General features: G+C 53.4%; 6 protein-coding genes across 6 annotated transcripts; 2 read left to right on the top strand and 4 right to left on the bottom strand.

Moving 5' to 3' along the window:
- Positions 1–1,575: 1,575 nt before the first annotated feature.
- On the top strand, positions 1,576–2,195 carry BGZ61DRAFT_477138 (ATP synthase protein 9 mitochondrial precursor; the record flags this gene model as incomplete). Its single annotated transcript, XM_046248860.1, has 3 exons — positions 1,576–1,687; positions 1,803–2,122; positions 2,190–2,195. 3 exons carry the CDS (start codon positions 1,576–1,578, stop codon positions 2,193–2,195), a joined length of 438 nt encoding a protein of 145 aa, XP_046105398.1.
- Positions 2,196–3,723: 1,528 nt separating this feature from the next.
- Positions 3,724–4,948, bottom strand: BGZ61DRAFT_222129 (uncharacterized protein). The gene is made up of 2 exons (XM_046238114.1): positions 3,986–4,948; positions 3,724–3,926 (listed from the first exon to the last, which is right to left on the bottom strand). Exon 1 carries the CDS (start codon positions 4,727–4,729, stop codon positions 4,007–4,009), a length of 723 nt encoding a protein of 240 aa, XP_046105397.1. The 5' UTR covers positions 4,730–4,948; the 3' UTR covers positions 3,724–3,926; positions 3,986–4,006.
- Positions 4,949–5,640: 692 nt separating this feature from the next.
- BGZ61DRAFT_388851 (ribonuclease H-like domain-containing protein) lies at positions 5,641–8,603 on the bottom strand. The gene is made up of 5 exons (XM_046242793.1): positions 8,137–8,603; positions 7,886–8,085; positions 7,477–7,810; positions 7,238–7,425; positions 5,641–7,184 (listed from the first exon to the last, which is right to left on the bottom strand). The coding sequence occupies exons 1-5, from the start codon at positions 8,497–8,499 to the stop codon at positions 5,843–5,845; spliced, it is 2,427 nt and encodes an 808-aa protein (XP_046105396.1). The 5' UTR covers positions 8,500–8,603; the 3' UTR covers positions 5,641–5,842.
- Positions 8,604–10,959: 2,356 nt separating this feature from the next.
- BGZ61DRAFT_350849 (glycosyl transferase) lies at positions 10,960–12,655 on the top strand (the record flags this gene model as incomplete). Its single annotated transcript, XM_046240277.1, has 2 exons — positions 10,960–11,269; positions 11,331–12,655. 2 exons carry the CDS (start codon positions 10,960–10,962, stop codon positions 12,653–12,655), a joined length of 1,635 nt encoding a protein of 544 aa, XP_046105395.1.
- Positions 12,656–13,468: 813 nt separating this feature from the next.
- Positions 13,469–16,388, bottom strand: BGZ61DRAFT_221799 (VID27 cytoplasmic protein-domain-containing protein). Its single transcript, XM_046238111.1, has 3 exons — positions 16,228–16,388; positions 14,818–15,938; positions 13,469–14,766 (listed from the first exon to the last, which is right to left on the bottom strand). The coding sequence occupies exons 1-3, from the start codon at positions 16,244–16,246 to the stop codon at positions 13,516–13,518; spliced, it is 2,391 nt and encodes a 796-aa protein (XP_046105394.1). The 5' UTR covers positions 16,247–16,388; the 3' UTR covers positions 13,469–13,515.
- Positions 16,389–16,846: 458 nt separating this feature from the next.
- BGZ61DRAFT_418735 (uncharacterized protein) lies at positions 16,847–19,091 on the bottom strand. Its single transcript, XM_046243447.1, has 4 exons — positions 18,913–19,091; positions 18,216–18,739; positions 18,067–18,159; positions 16,847–18,018 (listed from the first exon to the last, which is right to left on the bottom strand). Exons 1-4 carry the CDS (start codon positions 19,007–19,009, stop codon positions 17,095–17,097), a joined length of 1,638 nt encoding a protein of 545 aa, XP_046105393.1. The 5' UTR covers positions 19,010–19,091; the 3' UTR covers positions 16,847–17,094.
- Between the last annotated feature and the right edge of the window lie 725 nt (positions 19,092–19,816).

The raw sequence follows: 19,816 nt of genomic DNA, 5'->3' as shown, positions 1-19,816 counted from the left end.
CACTGTAATTTCCCACGGTCATGGTCTCGGGATCGCCTGTAGGTCGGTTGTCTCGTCTCTGGATTGAGGAATATATTCAAATCAGCCGCGTTGTGATCGATATCAAAGAACACGGTCAAGGAGTTATGGACATGGAGACATTGCCCACTAGGGAGTAGGAATATGCCAAATAGCTCTCGCATCGCTGCTGGTCTGGGACACCCAATTGAGTCGGAGCTTGCTCGGGGTGTGCCGTGAAGCTACCACCGAGCAAAAAAGTATCACAGGCATGTGCCAATATGCTAAGTGAACATGACACTGTGTGCAACTCCCCACCTGAGATCTGGTCGGCGGCTGGATCACGGATCATGGAGAGGATCCGCCGCTGTTCGGAGACAGTCATGCACCAAAGGGCCGGGGAACGCTGCGACTCTGGAGTAGAACGACCTTGAATCTCAGGAATCATCTCAATATCTTGATGCCAGGCTGGCCCTGCTGGACCTTCGCCTTCGATCCACCCACGTGGAAGAGTCGCCCTCTGATTCGTCTGCGCCTTTTGGTGAAGCCACCAAGTGGGGGGCTGTACTCGTACTGTGAGGTACTGTACACACCTGTTGTCGTGGGGGGTGTGCGGTATGCGAGACAATCTGCCCGTCTTTGCTGGCCAAGGCATCTGATACTGATCTGGTCGGATGCTTTTTTGGGGGGCCTTGGACAGCAACAAGACAATATGTCCCAAAAAATTTCCGACAGAGGGCTTTTCATATCGTCCGTGCTGCGAGAGCTGTACGGACCGTTGCATCTTGCTGCTGCAGTTATTCTTTGGCCGGTCTTTCTGTGCTCGTCCTCCGTCGGAAATCCGGTAGTGCCGTGGTTGTCGGTCCTGGGCGTGCAGCAATCCATTGGGCCCGCTGCTCCTCAACACCCACTCGTGTTTGGAGTGGTAGGGGTCCTCACTCTTCCGGCTCTGTTCTGCCCTTTCGTACCGAGATTTCTCTCAATGTTGCGCGTTCCATCACTGGCCACCCCTAGCTGGCATCCATCGGCGGCCTTCTCCCATGATTCATGGTCCACCCGCCAAGCACGTCCCCGTCGACTGTAAAAGCCTCAGGCTTTGAGTTGCCCCAGAGCAATCACGTCCCAGCATTCTCGCAACCGCCTCCACCCGACTTCCCCCGGATGGCTAAACAGCCAGTGTGAAGCTCACCCCCTTGCCACATTCTCACCAGGCCGTACTCCCTCGGTTTCCGGCCTCTTTGCGTTGGTTTCTTGTTGCGTTGGCCCGCTCCAGGCCTCGTCCTCAATTCTCACCCGGTCCTTCGCCTCCCCCGTGAAAATGTCTCGTCCCGATTGATTCATTGCTCCCCTTCCTTCCAGCGGTGCCCCGGCTGACACTCCCACCCCCTGGCCCTGCCCACTTGAGTGGGCCCACCTATTCTCACTTTCCTCCCGGCTCCAGACGCTTTCTCTCTTCCCTTTTTCTCCTTCCACTGCCGTCCTGTCTCGTGCTGAGCTCCGTATCTCTCTTCTTTAAACCTCCCGTCAGCCTCTTCTCTTCGTCACTCATCAACCATCTCCCCTCACACAACCATCACAATGGCCTCCGCTCGTGTCTTCACCTCCCGCCTGGCGTCCCAGATGGCCGTCAAGGCCGCTCGCCCTGCTGTGCGTGCCCCCATCGCTGCCGTCAGCAAGCGAACCATCACTGGTAAGTGCTCAGATGCGGCAAAAATTTTCCTCGGCATTCCGGGCTCAATTGAGCTCTCCCGAGCCCGTCTGGATCGACTTCCAGTTGGGATCAATTCGCTCACACTCAATTCAAGGCCAGACCATGAAGCGCCAGCAGGCCTCCACCCTCCTCCAGGCCACCACCCGCAACGCCTTCCAGGTCCAGCGCCGCGCCTACTCCTCCGAGATCGCCCAGGCCATGGTTGAGGTCTCCAAGAACATTGGTATGGGCTCTGCCGCCATTGGTCTTACTGGTGCTGGTATCGGTATCGGTCTCGTCTTCGCTGCCCTCATCAACGGTGTTGCCCGCAACCCCGCTCTCCGTGGCCAGCTCTTCTCTTACGCCATTCTTGGTTTCGCTTTCGTCGAGGCCATCGGTCTTTTCGATCTCATGGTTGCCCTCATGGCCAAGTTCGTACGTCAACACCGCATTCGATTCTCGTCGTTTCGTATCCGGGTCAAAACTGACAATTTTCTTCCAGACCTAAGCTGTTTCCCAGCCAATTAGGACGGCTCGTGCCGAATGATCGAGTCAGTGATATAGGGGGGACTGCCGAGCGCAGTATGTCATGCAGGGTCCTGAAGACCTGGTCATTGGTGCACTTGCCACCAGCTTGCACGATAGAGGGGAGGTTGCCTTGTAATAGACGGGATAGAGAACTGGGAGGGACGTTGGTCATAAGAACGTCTCTGTGGTAGAGTTTGGGAAATTCTGCGCAATTCCTCCCAGGGACCGACTTGTAAAATAAAAAGCCTCATTCATCCCGACTCTTCCACCACAGCAAGAGATTTCTTTTTTCAACATGGAAGAGTGTTTGCCAGCTTGATAGTGACGCAATTCAAACCGCATCTTATCGATTGAAAGCTCAATTGACCTTCAATTGATAACACCTGTAAGACTGCCAAATCGCTCAGCTGCATGTGGTGAGGCAATTGCTCTCGAGCTCCCGTGGGCCGGTGCCGGGGAAAGTTGGCGCCTTAGCCGAGCTGGCAGGCACTTGCGCTGCCACTCACTCATAACCGAGTTGGCCCGGCCGCCCAGTAATTTCGTGCTCGAGCGCTTGGTGCAACAATCCGCACAATGAGGCGGTCTACTGGGCGCCTGAATGCCTGTCTTTCCAGGCACGATAAGGCATCGAATCTTGGTTTGAGGAGAAAGGGCCCACACTGTGCAAAACTGGCACCCGCTAGAAAGGCTTCTGACTCTGGGACCTAGCCCAGTCCAATAGGAGGCAACGTATGATAGGGAAGGTCCGGGGCTTGAAGGTGGATCAAGGGAATGATTCTTCGGCCAAGGGGGGAGATTGTGGAGCTCTCGTCAGGTATGTAAGGAAAGAGAAGTCCCCCCGGGAACATGGAGACGATCTCCTGTGGCAGTCCTAATCATCAAGCGTGGAGTAAATACCGGGTCGAACCAACCATGCACCAGCCGATTCAAAACTCCCGGGCATGATAATCGACTGTTGAAGGGCGATTCGACATTGTTACGCACTTCCATGCCAACTGGAAGTGGTTAAAATACCGATAGGGGCAGACCAGACCGTGCCCTCGACGATGTGGTCAATCTATGCGGAATGCAACAACAGCCCGACAAACGCCGAGAACATCAGACAATATTCTGGATGAGTCGCGAATCCGTCCAACCGAGATGAACGTGTTTCCGAAGAGAGCTGCCGAAGAACCGATACTTGCACCGAGCAAATTCCGGAAATATTGTGTTCAAGTGAATACTCCTCCGTTGACCAGAAACACACACAGCTTGATCGAGTGGCGAGGCGACGGTCGAATTGCATAGGGCGCCACTGACACAGTGGCGGCACTTGCGTAGAACTTGATATCAACTGGACGTGATTTCCTTTGGCAACTTGATAAGATCTCGAGAGTGGCTGCCTCAGGACCGAGTCAACGAGGTGAATTCAAGGTACAAGGTTACCCGAGTGAGGAACTTGACCAAGAAAGAGCTGCTTTCGTCGAAGAGAACATGGATCTCGAACGGTTCCTTTGGCGGAACCCACTGATCCAGGTAGGAACCTCACGTTCTCATCGTATTGGAACCCATCCACGAGGGTGCATGGCGATGTCCAAAACGCCAATCCATTGGATCCAACATGAAGGGTCGAGCTTCAAACGAGGCTGAAAGACTTATGGAATCGTGTAACATACCGAAATAGGACAGGGCAATGCCCAGTGATTTACTTGTCAGGCGGGACAGTTCAGTACTGCTGAAGGTCAACATGTGTCTGTTTGATCGCTTGTGTTGGATCGAGTCCATACTTACCTTCTCACCCTCAGTAGCGTGTTAGGAGGTCCACTCTGCTCCACCACAGCTCACGACAACGATGGAAGAAACTCTCCCTAGCGCCGCACGACCTAAGAATCGACGACCGTTGATCAATTGACACAACTTGACAAGGACATGACAATAACGAAGATGGAGAAAAACAAAAGGAGAAATAGGAGGTGCCGATGAGGGTGGTCCCCTCACCTTCCCCTCTTTCGAAGTCACATGACCGGACAGCCACCACACCTCCCAACAAGGACATTGTGTCACATCGACAAGGGGATTCGGGAAAGGACGGCCTGGGGAAGAAAGGAATTGGTACCTGTGCGATGCGTGGCGCCCGGGACGGGGACGGCAGCGGCAGGAATGACACTGTAGCATTGGTTCTGCCTTGAGGGTGTGAAGGGGCAACCTGGCCACGCTGCCCGGATGGCACGACGTCGACAGTGCCATCGACTGATGGGAGAGGAGCGCGCTTTCAATGCCAGGGCGCAGCTCAACCGGGCCGTCCGGGAGAGGGTTTCGCCAGGTGTTGGGGGAGTGTTGTGACCGTCTCGCGTTGAAGTAGGAAGACGGGCGGCGAGGTCCGATCAGGTCGGCAGCTCTGCGAGCACACACGTCTTTGGGGGATTCATTGAAGGGGAAAATGGTCACGGTTTGATGAGGGAGAGGAAAAGAGAGGAATGTGGGAGGCCAGCTTGGATTTAGAGGGGATGGGCCGCTTGGCTGACACCTTCCCATTCCTGCAATTGGCCACTCGACCTCGGGATGCCGCTCGAGGAATGCGGAAGGCGCGTCAGCAACTTAGCCATGTAATTAACCACCTGGTGATTCGTCCGGGAGATGAAAGCGGCCGGCCCCTTTGCCTCCTTGAGGCAGACTAGGATGCCGCAACTTGGCCAATCCTCAAGCTGAGAAATACGACATTCTCCTCGGCTGGAGCATCCTCCCCTTTTCGAGGGCGCTGAGCGAGCAGGCACGCGACTGTTCCGACTCAAATCGCTCTCATCGTCGCCTAACGCCGGCAGTTGTACCTTCGAGGCGGGGAAGGGGCTAAAAATCTGGGGTAGTAACGCACAGCCCTTCCCCCTTGCTGGGCGGTGGAGCCCTTCCGTGCAGGCCGGGTGAGACGGCCAATGTCCCGCTGGGCCACTGCAGAGCCGCCCTCTGGAAGAAATCATGCCATCTCCATGTACGTGTGTTTTCGTCAATTATCATGTTACGGATTCTTCGGGCGACTTGCATGTCCTCGGAGGCTCGGACCCTGGATACGATGCATGGTTGACTTCCCCTCCGTTATTCGTGGTGACAATTGCGACTGTACACGCGCTCTCCGTCTGCCATGCCTCGCAGCCGAAACGATCCCCTGTCAGTAATCCCTCAGTCGCAGGTGGAAATAGACGAAATAATAATAAAACGACAACGCCACGATTGGGGTGTGCATCCCATTTCGCATAACATAACATGAGATGTGATTGAATGGCCTATGTATGAAAAAGAAGAAATATGACAATGTGCTAAGAGGTTGGCGAGGGACGCCCATTTAAATGCCCGGAATTCAGGGCAAGGTTTTTCAGAGGACGGGTGCAATGCGGGAGAGAAAACTCAGAAGGGTTGTAGAGAGCGACCGCAGATGAAGGCTACTTGGAAAGCTTGCTTGTAGTTATTGGGTACGATACGTGATTGTGTGTTGTGTTGCTACTAAATATTATCCCTTCCGCCACTTTGGTCTACTCGATAGGATGTTGACCAAGACTGTAATATTTCACAATGGACCAGAACCAGGGTGTCGATTCATATTTGATTGACAATGCAAGACTCCTCGTGCTACCGCCGGAGCTACCCGGTACCATCTCACTTCCGGAACGTTGCGCTGCGTTCTCCCCTGACCGGCGGCGCCTTTCGCGCGCCCTTGACCGCGGCATCCGCAGACTTGGAGTATGGGTCGAACACCTTCCTCCTCCCCTTTGCTTCCGCCTCGCCGGGCTCCCGTTTCGCGTGCATCACCGAGCTGGCTTTGCTGTAGTCGAACGGCACCGCATCGTACTTCTTCTGCTTTTCCTCCTGTCGCTTGACCTTCTTCTCCTGTTGTCTTGTCTTGCGTGCCTTCTTGGCTTCTTGCCGCTTGACTAGTTCTTCGTCGACTCCCTCGTCCTGAGCCTTGCGTTCCCTCCGGCGCTCCTTCTTGCTCTTTTTCCGAGGCTGATCTACAATGGAAATTACACCGTTGTCCTCTTGCATATCTTCGTCGCTCTCCTCCGGGGTCTCTTCGTCGCTTGAGCTGGAGTCCTCTACAGCTTCTGACTTTCGCTTCTGTCCCCTCTTCAACGTAAATTCCCCATCCAGAGCTTCCTGATCTTCACCGTTGCCAACCAGAGCCTCCACCGCCACGGGCTGTGCCTCGGCGGCGGCATTCTCCTCGGTTGGTTCATCGTATTGAGCGTCGCCCTCAGCCTGGCCCTGCTGGACGAATCGCTGCCAAGGAAAGGGAATAGTGTCCTCTTGATTGTCGGAAACGGGTCGGGTCTCCTCCCAGCGAGTGCTGATCGGCATATCCCCAAATAACTGTGACCGGGTCAGTCTGCTGACCGTGACCTCCCCATCAAGGTCTGGCAACTTGGTAGTTTGTTTAGCCACTCTCGGCCGGCCGTTTTTTCGTACTGAATCTGGCGCCATAGATGTAAAGAAGTGAAGCAAGCTGGGCCCTCCTTGAGCCTTCGCCTCCTTGACCTGTTCCCAGATCTGGCTGAACCGTGGCCTCGCCAGGGGTGCACTCAACGGTAGGAGACTGTGGAGTGCCTTGGCGTCTGGTGGGTTGATGCGTGCAATGTCGGCAATGCTGTGTGTAGAGAGGACATAGTTGGGGCTCTCATCCTCCTTTCTCGCAGTGTCATCTCGCCACTTCCAGAGGGCCTTAAAAACAGCGAACTGCTCGCGGTCAAAGGCCAAGTGGGAGTTCTTGAAGACATAGCCGTACCAACCCCGAGAACCTTCTCCAGTTTCTTCATTGTAGCCTGGGTGTTCGTGGCGAGACAGCGAGAGCTCTTTTGATCGTTGAAGGGCACGCTCGATGTAGTTCTTTTCTGTGCTGGTCGAATCCGACACAGCTACGAGATCGTTTCGTACTCGGTCATAGATGTAGAGAAGATAGTGCGTATCGGAACGAGCGTAATACAGCATTTCCTCAGGAATAGGTCTTAAAGGATGTGAGTCAACTGATAGGCTTCGAAGTGGACAGCCAATACGTACCGGATTCTCCAGTCTGCAAGTTGATATTGCTTGTCTGCGTCGAAATCGACAAACTTGGATAGTAGGAATGCCAGACTTCTCCCAGAGTAGAGCAACTCGCAGGCGAAGAAGGTGTCGAACAGTCCATTAACATAAAGGCCGAGGTCTCGCTGCAGCCAAACCATGTCCATGTATGCGCCATGGAATACCTGGCCGAGGATTAGTTTTTGAGAGCTATTGTGCTTGTTGTTCAAACTTACCTTGACAATACCAGGGTCGGCGAAGACCTCGTTCAGTACCTCGAGCTTGTGTCGCCAAGGCTGCAATGTATCGACAATCCAGTCCTTGTCGCGCGTGCTGACCTGCATGAGGGAGACAAGGCCAACATAGGTTCGGTAGTCGTGGTGCTCCAAATCCACGGCGATCTCCTTTGCCTTCTTGAGTTCCTCCAACATTTCGAGTACGCCTTCGTATGTGTCGACCCAGGTTGCTTGTGTTGTTTCCACTGGCTGATACATGACAGGCTCGGCTGTTTCGTAGACTGGCTTTGGATACTCCATGCGCGAAATTTCGGTCTCGTAAGGATGTCGGTATCTAAGGTGAGCATACCTGGTCAGCGATCGGTTTCCGCATTGAAGTATTTCGTGCTATGGGTGAAGGTCATCATACTGCAGCGTGCCGGTCTCGTTGGGAACCGTGACAAGGCTCTCTTCGAGAGACTCCTTGGCATGTGGCTTCGATGTGAGGATTGGCTTCCACGGGGAGGTAGGGAAGTTGTCGGGCGATCGCTCGAACAGGATTTGCGGTTTGGAGATGTTGGCATTTCGGATAACCTTGGCTGTTGACTTGGCCTTCTTGGATTTTGTTGCCTGGTAATAGTTAGTGATAGTAAGACTGGGAAGCGATGGAATAAGGCCTACAGAGTCTGCCGCGGGAGGCTCCTTTCTCTTGACCAGCCCTGTGTACTCGTCCATGGCCGTGTCGGCCTTTTCGAGGACGGAGTCAACGACGTCGACGACACCCCGCCAGTTCATCTCGATATCCTCTGCATCCTCTATCTTAGGCGCCTTGATGTTACAGGCCCTACCAGCGGACTGGAGCAGTCGGGTAGAGAGTTCCAGGATTCGCGCCGACCTGTCCTCGAGTTGCTGGCCAACTTCGGGGTTGACGGTGCGCTGGAAGCTGAGGTCCTCGGCAGCGATGCGATTGACGGTCTTGACGGTAGAGACAAGCGCCTTCTGCACGCTCTCTTGGAGCGACTTGAAGTCTTGGGATGGCTCCATGGCGGCGAAGAGAGGTCGCGCGTGCGCGAGGAGATGACGAAGTATTGATGGTTCGCGCTTTGTCTCGACTTTCTCGAAAAATTCCCATGGATAGCAACGACGGCCCCTCTTATCGATAAGATAAGACTATCAACAAAGCCCCTGTCGCATGGAGCCCAAAGATGCGTGAGGAAGACCCGAACGTGACCGGAATGAGAAGTATGCAGTCAAGAAAAAAAAAGCAAATGAACGAAAGCATTGAGAGGAAATTTATTGTGCTTTATCCTAAGATTTTATTCGTGAGCAATGCCATCCGCACACAGGTTGTTTGCTACCTGCTCACGCGAGTACAGCCCAATTCTAAAAACTAACCACACACGTAATGTAGCAGTTTAGGGGAAACCATTTTTAATGAGGCTAATTCTCAGTATTTTATCCCTCCTCATACCGAATTTCTACTCATTTGATTTTACCACATTTAATAACAACAATGGTAGACGTTAAACTTAAGACTGCGCTCTTAAACTGCGCGTTTAGGTTGGGCACAATGATTCAGCCGAGGTTTAGGTGAGAAGATTTATACCCCATGTGCCAATAGAAATACTCTAATTTATCATGCAAAGTGCTGGCCAAATATGCCTACTTCAAGGCCCTATGTTTATGTGCTTTAGGCTGTGTTGCTTGTATTCTAAGCCAGCCGGGACCTGCCAGCCTCACAACGAAGGAAGTGACACACGGCGGCAGCCCCTTCTTCAATGATTTAGGGATAAGAAGTTGTGAGATTTGGGATCGCAGTGGAGGAAGTAGGAACAGACACAAAAAACGAGCGCATGAGGGTGCATGGGTGTCTTGGTTGTGGCGACCGGAGGACGATCCCGATTGTTGCGTTTAATAAGAGGCGGATCCCATGCACAAGCACTTGCATTTGCAGGCGACGACGAAAAGCAATCTTTGGGCCTTTGGGCCGGCCAACTGCCTGATCCCAAGGCAAACATGGTCCTGTTCTGGAGTTGGATTGGTTGGCTGGCTGCGTGTATTTCAGCCTGTTTCACCCGGCTGGCTGGCCTCGCAATGGATATCTCACAGCGGAGTAAACGGGCCGGCTGGCTCCTGGCACCTCCAGTTGTAGGTTTGACTGAATGATGACGGGGGGACGATAGCGCCACTAAGGTAGGTAGCTCATGCAAGTAACAACGAGGGCACACTGCTGTTGCTTTGAACATACCCCGTTGATCATTTCAATTAGGACTTTACGGCGGCACTTTGAGTACATGACGCCGAGAACGTGGCGATCCGATCTGAGGCCGGCCTCACTCCCGGGACCAACTCCGGTGCGGCCCATGGGGCCATGCGGAGAGCTGCAAGTGCTGGGCTGGAGAAGCAGATAGATGCAGTAGAGCGGAGAAGCACCTGGGTTGTAGATTGACCTCGCTTGCAAGCATGATTAACCAGAAAGCGCAAACCGCTGTTGCTGACTGGTTGGCACCCCGTGGATAAGTGACAGGTGCATGATATCATGGACTCAAGTTGGGCGGATGGTGCCTCCATTCCGGACCTGGGGGTGGTGCGAGGTACCTGTACTTGGGCTGCAACCGATTCGTCTGGGAGAAGAAAACGGGCCGGGTCGTGAGCAGTCAGATGCAACTCTACTGAATTAACGCCCGTCCCGGGAAGGATGGAAGGGCGGGAGGAAGCGATTGATTGATTTGCGGTAATATTGGAGGCGATGGTGTGCTGTTCACGTGGTTGGCATTTGGTCTCGTCCGCGGTGATGCCGTCCGTGTTGATGTTGTCCGTCGATAGCGAAAACCTGCTTTGCGTCTTGTGTTAGTACTGAAAAGAGCCAAACAGTCGTCATTCATTGATAACTACCTTACCTTACCGACCTAACTTAGTCGTTTGTTGACGTGAGTGTACCGTACCAAGGTACGTGGTAGGTAGCTTGCCCCTCCTTCTCCCTTCCTTCCCGCTATAGCCCTCCGCGTCTCTTCATTTGTCCCCTCACTTGTTGCTCCTCCAAGCCATTTTCGTCTGTAGATTCCTCCCCCTACAACCCTCCCCGAAAGACGGCACCAATCTGCCTCTCCTATTCCGATACCAACACTCATCCCCGACAAAATAGGTCGTTACGTTATCCGAGTCGCCCGCTCCGCCCAATCACCCGGAATCGCCTGATAAACCTCCCGCAGTAGCGTCATCGCCGCGCTGGTCCAAGGCCCAAAGCTCCCTGCGCTAACTGCGAACTCCACTGCTGGGGTGATCTATCCCCTGCCAGCTCCCGCCTTTTACCACGCAGGCTCGTAGCTCCAAGCCAGCTCCCTGCCCCTCCACGGACCACAACCGCGAGCCAGCTCGTTACGCGGAGACCAAGCTCCCTCCTTTCTTCAACCCGTCGTCCTTCGATCCTCCAACGGAACCGGGAACCTGTCTCGACTCGGACGCTCCAAGACGAACCACAGCGCTCCTCCATACACCCCCAACATGCCCGGCACCGTCAACGAAGGCGACCAGGCCGTCCCTGGCCGTCTGCTGCTCCTCTCCAACCGCCTACCCATCACCATCAAGCGCTCCGAGGATGGCAGCTACAGCTTTTCCATGTCGTCTGGTGGCCTTGTCACTGGCTTGAGCGGCCTGAGCAAGACCACCAGCTTCCAATGGTATGGCTGGCCCGGTCTCGAGGTCCCTGAGAACGAGGTCGACGGCATGAGGCAGCGCCTCAAGGACGAGTACGGCGCTCATCCCGTCTTCATCGATGACGAGCTTGCGGATCGTCACTACAACGGATTCTCTAGTAAGTCTAGCCACCGAACCCGCCGATATTTAGAAGCAACCCTAACCGGAAACTCGTATAGACTCTATTCTCTGGCCCCTCTTCCATTATCACCCCGGTGAGATTACCTTCGACGAGTCGGCTTGGGCCGCATACCAAGAGGTAAATCGCCTTTTCGCCAAGACCGTCATCAAAGATGTCCAGGATGGCGATTTGATCTGGGTCCACGATTACCACTTGATGCTTCTACCTCAAATGCTCCGTGAGGAGATTGGCAACTCAAAAAAGAACGTCAAGATCGGCTTCTTTCTGCATACTCCCTTTCCCAGCAGCGAAATCTACCGTATTCTGCCCGTCCGAGAAGCTCTCCTAACAGGCCTCCTCGACTGTGACCTTATCGGCTTCCACACCTACGACTACGCTCGCCATTTCCTTAGCAGTTGCTCTCGTATCCTCGAAACACCCACGACCCCCAACGGTGTCGACTGGAACGGTCGATTTGTGACCGTCGGCGCCTTTCCCATTGGAATTGACCCCGAAAAGTTCGTTGAGGGCCTCAAGCAACCCAAGGTCCAAGAGCGAATTGCCGCCCTCAGCCGCAAGTTTGAGGGGGTCAAGCTCGTTGTTGGCGTTGACCGCCTCGACTACATCAAGGGCGTTCCCCAGAAGCTGCATGCCCTCGAAGTCTTCCTGACTGAGCATCCCGAGTGGATTGGCAAGATTGTCCTCGTCCAGGTGGCCGTTCCCTCGAGACAAGATGTGGAAGAGTACCAAAACCTACGTGCTGTGGTCAACGAACTTGTTGGTCGGATCAACGGAAAGTTCGGCACCATCGAGTTCATGCCCATTCATTTCCTCCACCAATCTGTCTCTTTCGACGAGTTGACTGCCTTGTATGCCGTCTCAGATGTCTGTTTGGTGTCTTCGACACGTGACGGCATGAACCTCGTTTCTTACGAGTACATTGCCACTCAGCGTGACAACCACGGAGTGATGATCCTTAGCGAATTTACGGGTGCTGCACAATCTCTCAACGGCAGTCTCATTGTTAACCCGTGGAACACCGAGGAGCTTGCCAACGCTCTCCACGACGCCGTCACCATGAGCCCCGAGCAGCGCGAGGCCAACTACAAGAAACTCGAGCGTTACGTCTTCAAGTACACCAGCGCTTGGTGGGGGGCCAGCTTTGTCGCTGAGATGACCCGCCTCAGTGTAGATAACGCGCAGTCCAAGACCCTTCGCAACGTCTCCGGCGCCGTCGTGTCCCTGGGCCAGAAGGTGAAGCATATAACTGAAGAGGCCGGGAAGACGGCCGGGAGTGTGTTGGGCATTGGCCACACCGAGGAGCCTGAGGAGACGGAACCCAAGGAGGCGAAGGCCGAGGAAGCGAAGCCCAGCGACGCGTAGCCCGGTAACTACGACCCGCGGCCCTTTCAGAGGGTCTGTTCGATTGGCACATGGATATGAAAGAGACGAGTACACGAGATTAGGTTATAGCGGTCATGGTCTGGGTATTTGGATTTTGCCTTCAAAATCACAATGGCGCACTCGCAGTCGCATTTGCACACCACTCACTCTCTGCTCGTGGGATACATGTCGCTTGCTTCCATGGTTTGTGACTTATGATATGTGAGAGTCACACATGTGGAGTTGATGAATCGCACTTTCATAAGGGCTTGATTGTAGTTACTGCATCCTTTCATCCACTCGTCGTCCATCCGCCCACAATGCTCAGACTAGCCGCGGAGCCTCTGGGACAAATTAGCATGGCGGGTTTGGTCTGCAACTTATGCTTGACTAGAATATCTATTCATTCCTACTTAAAACTCGGATGTTCATAAATTCAGGCCGTTGCGACGGGGGTGCCTCCTTCGGCCTACCCTAGCTCAAAACTGCAACCATCACCCCCCTTACCAAATCAGTTACCGCCATCACTGATACCGATGGAGACAAACATGATCCATGAGGGAGGAGGAACAAAACAGACATTGTCGCATAAAAGAAACATGGTACATCAAACTGACGGGAAGGAAATACCATCAAGAATTAACCTCCAAACTTCACTGCGACGTGCCCTTTCGCAGCTGGTATCTAAGCAAAACCAGACTGTTTCCCACACCCCATGTGTAGTAACAAAATCGAATTCAAAGTTCACCAAACTCCTCGTCGGCTGAGCGTTATGGTATATGAAGCCCCTGGTATTTCTCTCGTTAACGCTCAATTCCACCGGATCACTTGCGTCCTCGTGGCAATGCATCGCGGACTGCTTAGAAAGGCGAGTCGACGATGTCATCCTTTCCTAGCTTGTACCGCCCACTCTCTTGGTTTCCGATTCTCCCCGATGATCTGCGTCCATCACTGACGCGAATGTCGCCGATGATGCTCTCCCGGGTAGGCTTCCTCAGACTCTGCTTGGCAACCATGTTAACCTCATTGGGCAGCGCCACGATGACGTTCTTGTCAGAGCCGAACTTGAAATCGTCGGCCTTGACCTCCTCTTCGTATCTCTTGATTTTGTATGGTGCCTTCATTCCCTTGAGAATTCTCTTCAGATTCCACTCAATGATGTAAGGGCCAGTGGCAGTGATGATGCTCGTCTCCTCGGCTCCCGCTCCAGTGTTGAATTTGGCGGGTGTAAAGGAGACAGACTTGCCAGTCTCATGGTAGAACTGTGCCACATGCTCAGGAGTAAGCGCCAAACGACGGGGATGAGGCTTGGAGTCGGCAGCGAATCCCTTCTCGAAGCCGAGCTTGCCTTCGTTCTTGCCAGACTTTTGTTGAGCATCAACGAGCAGGATGTAGTTGCGAGTGGTACCCAAGATCCAGCGACCATCGGCAGAAACGTCCATACCAACAATCGGGTCACCTAGAGCTGGAAGTTGCGACTTGGCTCGGATTCCGAGGCGATCAAAGAGGCGAATGTCTCCCTTGTTGCTTGCGACGGCGATGTAACCCTTCTCTGTTGTGGCGAGGGCCGAGAAGTCGTTCTTGGAAGCGTACTGCTTCATGTCCGAGTCGACGAGCTTTTGACCAGACAGACGAGGATCGATTCGGTAAAGGGCGTTGTGGGAGACACCCAGGAAGGTCTGCTCAGATGTCATCTGTGCAAACTTATTCTCAGGGGCAAAGGTCACGACGGGAATGTCGTCGTGAACCTTCCACTCGTCCACAACCTTGCCGTATTCAAGATCCATGCGGTACAGCTTGTTAGGGTCGATTTCATTTTGGAGAATGAGGTCGCGATCCTCGCTGTGTAGCATGACCTTCTTGGGGTTCATCAGCTTGCCGTTTGGCGTGGTGACCTTTGAAATGTTGGTCGCAAACTCAAGGCGGTTGTTTTCTGTATGCTTGAAAACGCCAATCTTGGATCCACGGACGACGAAGGATCGGTCGTGCTTGTAGCCAACGGCGAGCTGGGAGTTGACCTCGCCATCGGCATTCCTGGGGAAAGTGCTGTCTTCATCCTCATCAGAGTCATATTCCTCGTCCCGCGCACGATCGTCCTCAAGCTCCTCCTCCTCCTCCTCCTCCTCCTCCTCGTCTTCTTCCTCCAGATCCTCCAGAGGAGCATCTTCCATGTTCAAGTCTCCAAAGGCATCAAGAACGTATTCGCGCTCCTTCTCTTGAATTTTGGCCCATTTGGTCTCGTTCAACTTCTCCCAAATGGCTTGCATGATGGCCTGCTGGAACTTCTCCAGGGTTGGCTGATCCTTGAAGCGGAGTAGCCACGATCTCGCAGTGCCATCACTGCTGAAATGGTTGAAAACGAAAGACAAATACTCAAAGTCGAACACGGGATTGAAGTCGGCGACGACTGGAGTCCCAAGCCATGCCTTTTCCGTGCTCTCAATCTGCAACCAGTACTCCCACTTGCCAACCTCGGAAACAGTTGCGATGATGGTATCGTCCACCATGACGAAGTGTCCGGGCTCAGGGTCGAAGAGGTGAAGTTCAGCAGTGACGGCAGCGTAGATCTCGATGGCTTCTGGTGGAGACTCAGCGTCGGGTCCTGCTAATTCAGGCACCTCGATTTCCTGCTCGGGAATGGTGACAGGCTCCCGCTTGGCGGCCGAGTTGGCCTTACTCTTCTTGGACAACATATCGTCGACGGATTCGATCGAGCGAGAGAGTATCGGGCTGTGGATGGGACTGGCGGGTGGGATCGGGTCTTCTTCTTGGAACTCGAACTGTTGCAAATCGTGGGCCGAAGCGGTGGTGTGCGGCATTCGATACTTGCGCTCGTACTGGCACTCCTGTGCTACTCTCACGAACTGCTGGACTTGGGCCGAGGAAACAGAGGGATCGCAGACAAATTGGTAGATGTCACCAGTATCACCGCTTAGATCCTTCCAAGCGAGGACTTTATCGCCGTCGTGCCTGATTTCGACTCGGAAGTGTAGGGCTTCGTCGAGCAAGAAAGTCTTCTCGTCTCTCTCGGAAGCAAGAGCGTCGATTTCGGCGTCGTCGCCCTCTTCTTCAGCGAGAAGTTCAGCCTCGCCTTCCTCAAAAACGCGCTGGACGACGAGCTGGTACTGGAAGTCTTGGTTGGTGCGGCGGATGCGGATGGCCGAGTCTTTGAAGATGAGCTCGGAGTAGCCCTTGGGCGAAAGAGGTCGTACGAGGTAGAGTTGGCCTTGGGGGAGTTCAATCAGTGCTTCCTGGGTGCTTGAGCCAAAGATGAGTTTGCCGACTGCGGGGGAGGCGTGTTAGCTTATATTGTCGGCGTGACAGATAGATGGTTGCACGGAAATGGGCAGGAGGAACAAAGAAAAAGGAAATGAGGAGAAGAAAACGGTAGATGCGGTGGGAAAGATGGAGCTGTCAAGCAGAGGCGCAGCTTCCTAGGTTGGCTGCAAGCAAGCAGCCTTCTTTGGAGTTGGTGGACCGGCGCCGGGCGTTGGTGACGGGCGTAGATAGCCAGGTAGGTCGATAGGTGCTGTGCGATGGGGATCGGAGGGGAACGCGGGGCAAAAACTTACCATTCCGGAGAACGAACATGCTGACGAGTGAAGGAGCGATGGGCAGACTGTCGCGGCTTGCGGGAAGGAGTGTGTGCTTCGCTCAAGCAGTCGCAGCGCTGTTCATGAGGGATGGGGGAAGGAGGAGAGAAGGGAAGGCTCGAAGAAGCCGACAATGATGCTTGGTAGTAGGTACAAGTATGTCGCAGGGCAGAGGCCACCAGGCAGGGTAGTACCTGAGGCAAGATAATTGATTCAGGGTCCTCCAACAAGGTAGGCAGGCGGACAGGCAGGCAGGCGGGATGAGCGTTGGGTGGCGACGGGATGATCAAAGAACCAGGATCAAGCACAGTTAGGCTAACAGGCGGGAGAGACAAGGTGCGTCATAACAAACCGTGGCTGCCTTTTGTGTACTTTTCTCTAGCATGGTTGGAGGGGTGAAGGGGGGAAGGGGGGGAAGGAGGGGTCAGTTTCGCCACAAATGACGGGTGGCGCTCTGACTAGAGCAACCAGAGCAACCCGGTGGTGCGCCACACTTGTTCGGCTATCTGCCCATGGACACAGGACCAAACTCTCACTCTCACCGACCTGTTCTGGAACTCCACCCACTTACACGGTTACACCAGACAGATGTCTTCGTCTACCTACGGGGTAAGGTTGCTGTATTTGCTCGTCATTGGTTGAAGGCACATGTATTCTCTTTCCGTTATTGGCATAGTATTTTTGGTAATTTATCTGAATTCTGCCAAACAATGTCCGAAATATTAGTCTGTGTATAGCTATACTAGCGAATCAATCTCAATGCTATCACATCACAGCTGTCGCAAAACTCTGTATCGCTCTCGAAAGCTACCCTCACAATGAAGTAAAAGAATTCAACATATCCAATCAGAGCTCGGCGGGCTTTTGCGCGCGGAGACCCTCCTCAATAGGCTCGCCAGGAGCTGTCTCAGCGCCCTTTCTCGAAATGCCAGCAAAGTCATCGGCAACCAGTCGAGCAACGTTCTTACCCATCAAGGCGCTTGTCTCCATGGTCGAGATGAAGCTCTCCATACCGGATGTGTAGTAAACACCATCACCAACGATGGGATCCTGGAAGGTGACCCGAGGAAGGAGGATGGGGTACGAGTAGAACCAGTGCGGGTAGTACCACGAGATAGGCTTGACAACTGTCTCATCATCCTCCTCCCCATTGGCACCAACAAAAGTATCGGGAATTTCTGTTCCCAAGAGCTTGCTTAGAAACTCGGGAGTCACGGGCTGGGCAGAAAAGATCTTGTACGCATACTCCAACTTCCCAGTCTTGGGGTTGACCACCGTTTCCAGGGTGCTAACAGAGTAGAATCCAGTGCTACCAACACCGTCCGCTCCCTGTTTGGGCTCTTCACCCTCAGCCAGTGTCGTATAGACGCTACTCGGGGCTTTGCTTCCGAACCCGAGCCCAAAGAACTTGGCATCGAGCTTCAGCGGTGAGGCGAATAGGGTGACATGGAGCTTCGTGTAAGGGATCTCGTCAATTTCGCGGTGGAGTATCCCTTCTTCAGCACTGATGTGGCTGAATTGCCAAGGGGATGCGACAATGACGTTATCAAATCCAACCGCATATTCGTCGGGAGAGCTTGATTTTACACCGCTGTCGATTGTTGAAATGAGGTATTTGGGTGAAGAGGCATTGGTCTTCTTCTTGATCGTCGAGAGGGATGCTACTGATGTGTTGCGATACACGGATGCTCCGCTTGCGCGCACCATTTTCTCGAAGATTTGCCAGTTGCCGCCCTGAACCGCGACGGCACCATCTGTGGCAAAAGATACCTGTCTGAGGATTAGCGTGGGCGTTGTGATGCAAAGGGATTTGCCTACCATGGTCTCCAGACCGTGGATATAAGCCAAGTTGGAGGCATAGTTGACTCTTGTCGCAGCTTGCAAAATGTCACGACCAAATCGAGCATCGATCTGAAATTGTGTTAGTGGGGATGTCCTTTCTAGATAGCCTCCAGTCAAAGACAAACATTGTTCTGAGCGAGGAATTGCTCTCCAGTTACCCCGGTAGCATCCAGTAGGCCAAGTTCGAATGCCTTCTCGGTGAGTGACTGAAATGGGAAATGCGGCGCCTCGTACATCTGCGCGAACTTTCCGACGACGCTCTTGACGAGCTGAACCGCCTTGTACGGCGCCAACCCATATTTCCACCACATCTTCGCGACATCCCACCACCACGAGGCACCCTCGGCCGTCTCAAAGACAAACTTCTCGCCATTCCAAATAGCAGTGATGGCGCCTTTCTCTTGTGCGTGGGGCTCGCCAATGGGGAGGTTGAATTCCTGGCTTGCATTGTACAGGATGTGGTTGATGGTGACGAAGATGGATGCACCCAGCTCAATCGGCTGGGCGGGTTCATCGAAGGCATCGACCGTGAGAGTGCGGCCACCGATATGATTCGTCTTTTCAAAGATGGTGATGTTGATAGATAAGCCCTCTTCCTCGGCATATTTCTGGAGGTGGTACGCCGCCGAGGAGCCCGCCGCGCCAGCGCCTACGGCCTCGTGTTAGCATGACGCGATCGATAGTGGCATTGGGATGTCGAATAGTCTCCAAGTTTCGGATCAAGGTGAATAAAACGACCACGAGTCGATGGGGAGAAGAATACGACCCAGTACATTGGTGACATGGCACGATTCTGAAAACAAGCCATTTCCCAGGACATACCTATGATGGCAACATTCTTGACCTCGCTAACGCCGTGAACGGGAGCACTGGCAATGGCACCCAGCAGGGCCAGGCAAGACCTCCAATAAGGCTGCATATTGAAGCAAGGGAGAGACAAGGTGCGAAAAGTGATTCCCGAAAGGGTAAACCGTGAGCATTGACGAACTGTCGAAGCTCTCCGGGTCTGACACAACATCGAGGATGACGCGGGCTGGAGGACGAATGGGGTGACGTATGGTCACGTGATGAAGCAACATCTCAGGCCAAGCCGCGCATCATGAAGGTGTGTTTAACTAACTCCTCCATGCAGTCGACGACGCATCAAGGTATAAGTAGCGCCTCGCTTATCATGTGCGTTATTTAAAATTCCACAACAGGTTATTACAAGTCCTGCCAGTGTGTGCAAGCCCGCAGACATCAGACTGGCTGATCAAAGCCCAAACAGCGCGTTAGCAAACCACAGCAAAAGCGTACGCAGCAGTCTTTACCCAATATCGGTAATCTCAATTCCAGAGTACATATAAAGAGGAGAAAAATAAGCTAGAAAGCACTACATCACAATGATGATAATGTTCATAAAGTTATAGGGAAGACCCGGTTATAGACTTGTAATGTGGAGTATAAAAAAAGGAACAACTACTAATTGAAACAAAATGACGACTAGGTGTAGTGCTGACTTCTTCCCTGGTGTCGCTGTGCTACCGGAGCGAGATATTTTGGACATCTATAAGAACCAGTCTCGTTGTGCACCCGTGAGAGAGTCAACCATTTCGCCAACACTAAAAGGCAGAAGTACTTTCTCTGTTCATTCTGGGTATTTTGAAGGGAGTACACTGTTGGCTAATTTTACGACTCGAGCAGCTGTGTGAATTGCCAACGGCAGAGGAGCCTCCCTGTTCCAAGT

This window comes from Ilyonectria robusta (genome assembly GCF_021365365.1).
Source record: "Ilyonectria robusta strain PMI_751 chromosome Unknown BGZ61scaffold_8, whole genome shotgun sequence".
Lineage (NCBI taxonomy): Eukaryota > Fungi > Ascomycota > Sordariomycetes > Hypocreales > Nectriaceae > Ilyonectria > Ilyonectria robusta.
The sequence above is the reverse complement of the archived record's forward strand: the minus strand, read 5'-3'. Positions and strand labels throughout refer to the sequence as shown.

Bases quoted from the DNA above. Each gene is read 5' to 3' on its own strand.
- BGZ61DRAFT_222129 (XM_046238114.1), bottom strand. From the start codon at position 4,729: ATGGGAAGGTGTCAGCCAAGCGGCCCATCCCCTCTAAATCCAAGCTGG.
- BGZ61DRAFT_388851 (XM_046242793.1), bottom strand. From the start codon at position 8,499: ATGGAGCCATCCCAAGACTTCAAGTCGCTCCAAGAGAGCGTGCAGAAG. The intron at 8,086-8,136 runs GTAGGCCTTATT...AACTATTACCAG, and splicing joins AGCCTCCCGCGGCAGACTCT to GCAACAAAATCCAAGAAGGC. The intron at 7,426-7,476 runs GTAAGTTTGAAC...ATCCTCGGCCAG, and splicing joins CCGACCCTGGTATTGTCAAG to GTATTCCATGGCGCATACAT.
- BGZ61DRAFT_221799 (XM_046238111.1), bottom strand. The intron at 14,767-14,817 runs GCTCCTCTGGAG...GAGGAGGAGGAG, and splicing joins GAGACTTGAACATGGAAGAT to GAGGAGGAGCTTGAGGACGA.
- BGZ61DRAFT_418735 (XM_046243447.1), bottom strand. From the start codon at position 19,009: ATGCAGCCTTATTGGAGGTCTTGCCTGGCCCTGCTGGGTGCCATTGCC. The intron at 18,740-18,912 runs GTATGTCCTGGG...ACGAGGCCGTAG, and splicing joins CAAGAATGTTGCCATCATAG to GCGCTGGCGCGGCGGGCTCC. The intron at 18,019-18,066 runs GTAGGCAAATCC...ATCCTCAGACAG, and splicing joins TCCACGGTCTGGAGACCATG to GTATCTTTTGCCACAGATGG.